This window comes from Frankliniella occidentalis, unplaced genomic scaffold (assembly GCF_000697945.3).
Source record: "Frankliniella occidentalis isolate FOCC.00 unplaced genomic scaffold, Focc_3.1 Scaffold11, whole genome shotgun sequence".
Taxonomy (NCBI): Eukaryota; Metazoa; Arthropoda; class Insecta; order Thysanoptera; family Thripidae; genus Frankliniella; species Frankliniella occidentalis.
In genome coordinates, this window is record NW_026267141.1 from 98,234 (window position 1) to 101,726 (window position 3,493).

General features: G+C 43.8%; 2 protein-coding genes across 2 annotated transcripts in view; both read right to left on the bottom strand.

Annotated features, from left to right (window-relative positions):
- Nucleotides 1-2,747, bottom strand: part of LOC127752372 (uncharacterized) — a 56,421-nt gene extending 53,674 nt beyond the window's left edge. The window contains exons 1-4 of the mRNA XM_052277645.1: nucleotides 2,651-2,747; nucleotides 2,493-2,561; nucleotides 2,214-2,406; nucleotides 1,983-1,996 (exon numbers count right to left, since the gene is read on the bottom strand). Of these exons, the coding sequence (XP_052133605.1) occupies nucleotides 1,983-1,996; nucleotides 2,214-2,406; nucleotides 2,493-2,561; nucleotides 2,651-2,747 (373 nt within the window). The remainder of the gene's footprint in view (nucleotides 1-1,982; nucleotides 1,997-2,213; nucleotides 2,407-2,492; nucleotides 2,562-2,650) is intronic.
- LOC113213439 (dual specificity protein phosphatase MPK-4-like) overlaps nucleotides 1,357-3,493 on the bottom strand; it is a 14,725-nt gene continuing 12,588 nt past the window's right edge. Inside the window, exons 7-9 of the mRNA XM_052277707.1 lie at nucleotides 3,313-3,412; nucleotides 2,946-3,232; nucleotides 1,357-2,865 (exon numbers count right to left, since the gene is read on the bottom strand). Coding sequence (XP_052133667.1) covers nucleotides 2,762-2,865; nucleotides 2,946-3,232; nucleotides 3,313-3,412 — 491 coding nt within the window. The 3' untranslated portion in view covers nucleotides 1,357-2,761. The remainder of the gene's footprint in view (nucleotides 2,866-2,945; nucleotides 3,233-3,312; nucleotides 3,413-3,493) is intronic.

Sequence of the window (3,493 nt, forward strand, 5' to 3'; positions counted from 1 at the left end):
CACACACGCACGCCAAGCACGCCAAGTACGTCGGGAGCGAGCCCGCGGCAAGTGCAGCGTGCAGTGCAGGGGGCCACAGCCTAGGCCGCAGTATGGGGACCACAGCGCGGTATGTATTATCATCATCGCATTTGCGCGGCGGGCAACAAGACGGCGGGGCGGGGCCGGCGGGGCGCACCTGCAGGCCCGCGCCCGGGCCCGCCCGCTTTTCCCCGTATAAATATCCCGCGGATGAAGTCGTGCCGGACGGGACGGGACGGTCCAGTGAAAGCCCCGGCGCAGCAGGCCACTGGGTGCACTGCATGTTGTTGTTCAGCAGCCGCAGCCGCCGCAGCAGCAGCAGCAGCCGTGCCACCCGCATAAGTAATCCTTTTCCTTTTCCTAGGGACTTCCCCGTAAGCGCGCGCCCGAGCAGCCGCGCCGGGAACACCATAAAGAGCGGAGAGCGCGCGCGCCGTTCACAAGACCACACCGTGTCCCGGGAGGTGGGTATTATTTTTACGAGCCTGTTTTCCTCGGAGCTGGTCGACGGGGAATCGCGGGTCCGCGGGGGCCATGATAAAGGTATACCCGCCAGAGATTGGTCATACAAGCCCGCCATTTTATAGCTCTCTCTCCTCTGCGACTCGAACCGCAAAGACTTCCCTGAACTACGGGTGATAGTTTCAATGTCGCTAAAAGCAATATTGCAGTGGAAAATATCTTTAGCGGGCGTAGTTCCGCTCAAAAAAACTAGATGTGGGCAACCCACAGAGACGTTTTTGTCATCTTTTAGAGGTGGGGATGTGGAGTTACTCTTTACACGGTGCTGTACTTCATTTGAACCCAGTGTAGTAATTAGACCTGAGGAAGGCCATGGTAAAATTTTAACTGTACCCAGGTATGGCTGATTAACCCCGCGCACTTCTGTAGTTATGCTGTACCGCATTCCTACGTGCGGGCGGGTTGCCTACTCGCTCGGGTCCTCGTAAGGCGCCGTGTATACAGACAGGGGTGGTGAGCAAGCCCCGCCCGCACTTCTGCGTGCGGTACAGCATAACTAGAGAAGTGCGCGGGGCTAATCATCAGCCACCTGGTATGCTACATTTTTCCTGTTAAATGGGACTCACCAATACAGTTTGAAATTAACTGAAAAGCACGCACTAAGCTATCTCGGGATGATGGTCGTCCCGGTCGGCCTGGCCGCTCCGCGTGCTCCACTCGGTGATTGAGATGCTGGCCGGACCATAGGGCTGCACGACTTGACCTGTGGCCGCGGATCGGGGCGGGGCGGGGCTCAGCAGATCCTCGCGACTGATAAGGCGGAATAGTGCAGTGCCGCGGCAGAACTGGGGAATAAACTGAGTAAAAAAAGAGTCTCCAGCCACATTTTTATTTAACGTCCACGCATTGCATGATGAAGACGGCAGTGATATTTCTACAATTATTATACTAAGGTAATAACACGATAGTATGGTAATAATAATAACAATAACTTCAACAACAAATCATTAACATTTGAAGTCTTACTTGACACAATCCACAACTGGGAGACAGTACAAGAGTGACAGATAAAAGGAAGAATTTACTTAAAAAGACACTGGAGCTGGACGCGAAAGGCACATTAATTTTGGTAGATATAAGCTATAGTGATAGTTTTTGAGAATAACAATATCAGTTTTGAAAGACACAATTTTTGGGCACAGCCGTACAGACTTAACTGGAATACTATACACTTCAATTTCTGGTATGGTGGGACTGAGGACATCCAGTAGTAAATATTACAGGTTGGACTTGGCTCTCTTCCACCACACTAGACTAAAAGACCAAACTGTAAACTGTTCTAAATCAAGATACATAGACATTCAATGAATTATAAAATCTACTTAGATTGATAATCAGAATCAGATTGTTATTTTGTAAATCAAAAGTGTATCACATTTAGTAAACTACGATATAACAAAAAATGAAACAGTCTGAATATTTTTTTGGAATGGTTTTACCTTGATTAAATATGCTAGAAAGGCAATAAAACAGTCACTGAGTAAACACTTATAATATTGTCTTGCTACAGAGCCAAGTAAAGGGACCTTGGTGACATAAAAATTAATGAAGTTGTAGTAATAAATGTTCTTCCAAAGAAGATACAGGTACTCAAATAAAATAACAAATTACACCTACAGTTTCACAGCACCAATAGAACACTAGGGTTGGGAAGAACTATAAGCACTTACTGACATTCCAAAAGAAACTCAACATTCCTGATAAGATTAAAGAACACTACTGAATAAGAGAAAATGGTATGTATGAAGTACCCATATGGTATGCAAAGAGTTCCAGAATTTTGTGTTGTCATAACATACACAAAGTAGACTAAATACATATTTGTTATGTTGACTTGTAGTAAAAGTACAAAATCAGCTACTGCTGCAAAAGACAGCAAAAGAGGATAAGATAAAACAGTGAGCATGCATGATACATCTCTGGTGTTTACCAAATAATAAAAATTGTACTTGCTACCACATCTATACTCCCTATCACTTTGAAGTATAATACATAAGATTCAGTAACCACATGAAAACCTACACATTGGCACAAGAATCACAGAGGAATTTTAAAATTAATATGTGTATAAGTAAAAAATGGATGGCAAAGAATGGAAGCAACCAACCAGAGGGAATAACAGTCAAACAACTATGCTTTTCTGGGGAGCAATGGGAAAACAGCTGTGCAAATTTAAAGGTGAAAGCTGTTAAATTTGTCAACATTGTGGTATTAAAAATCAAACAGTAACTTGCACATTTTGAACAAAATTGCTCCACTCGACTTTTGAAGGTACCAAGTAAAATGCAGGAGATACCTTTGCACCACACGGACATTGGCAACCTGGAATGGTAAATAATATGTCAAAGAAAATATGATTTATTTACAATTTGTAGTTTGGAACTAAGTGCTCAAATACAAACCCATAATCCAACTAAATGAGCCAAGTTTTGTAGCACACTTAGGACAGTTTAATTTGCCCTGCTGTTGATGTGGGACTTCTGCCATCCAGCTTAATGGTTCAACAAAGTAAGTTTCACGGCAAGCTGTTGTCTTATCACAATCTCCTGCTCCATCTGGGGTTTGAGAAGGTTGACCACCAAATGTCCCTGAAGATCTGCGCGTTAGTTCAGTCAAGCGAGGATCTGTCCACTTTGGATTTTCTTTTGGAATGTGAGGAAGTATATTTGATGCAGAGGCAACAATTCTCCTAAAATCACAGGTGGTTAAACAATACAGCAAAGCAAAAGTAATAACTTATCATTGAAAACCCTCAAAATGAAACCTCACCTGCATTTTCGGCACCTATAGACAAGCGGCTCAGGTTTCACTCTGATCAATGATGGATCTGACTTAACTAAATCCATAAATCCAGTAGGTAAGATTCGAGCTAGCAGAAAAAAAGAAAAGAAAAGAAAACACATAACCAGAAAAGGAGTTAAACAGATGGCTAGGATCTATCTATCAATCT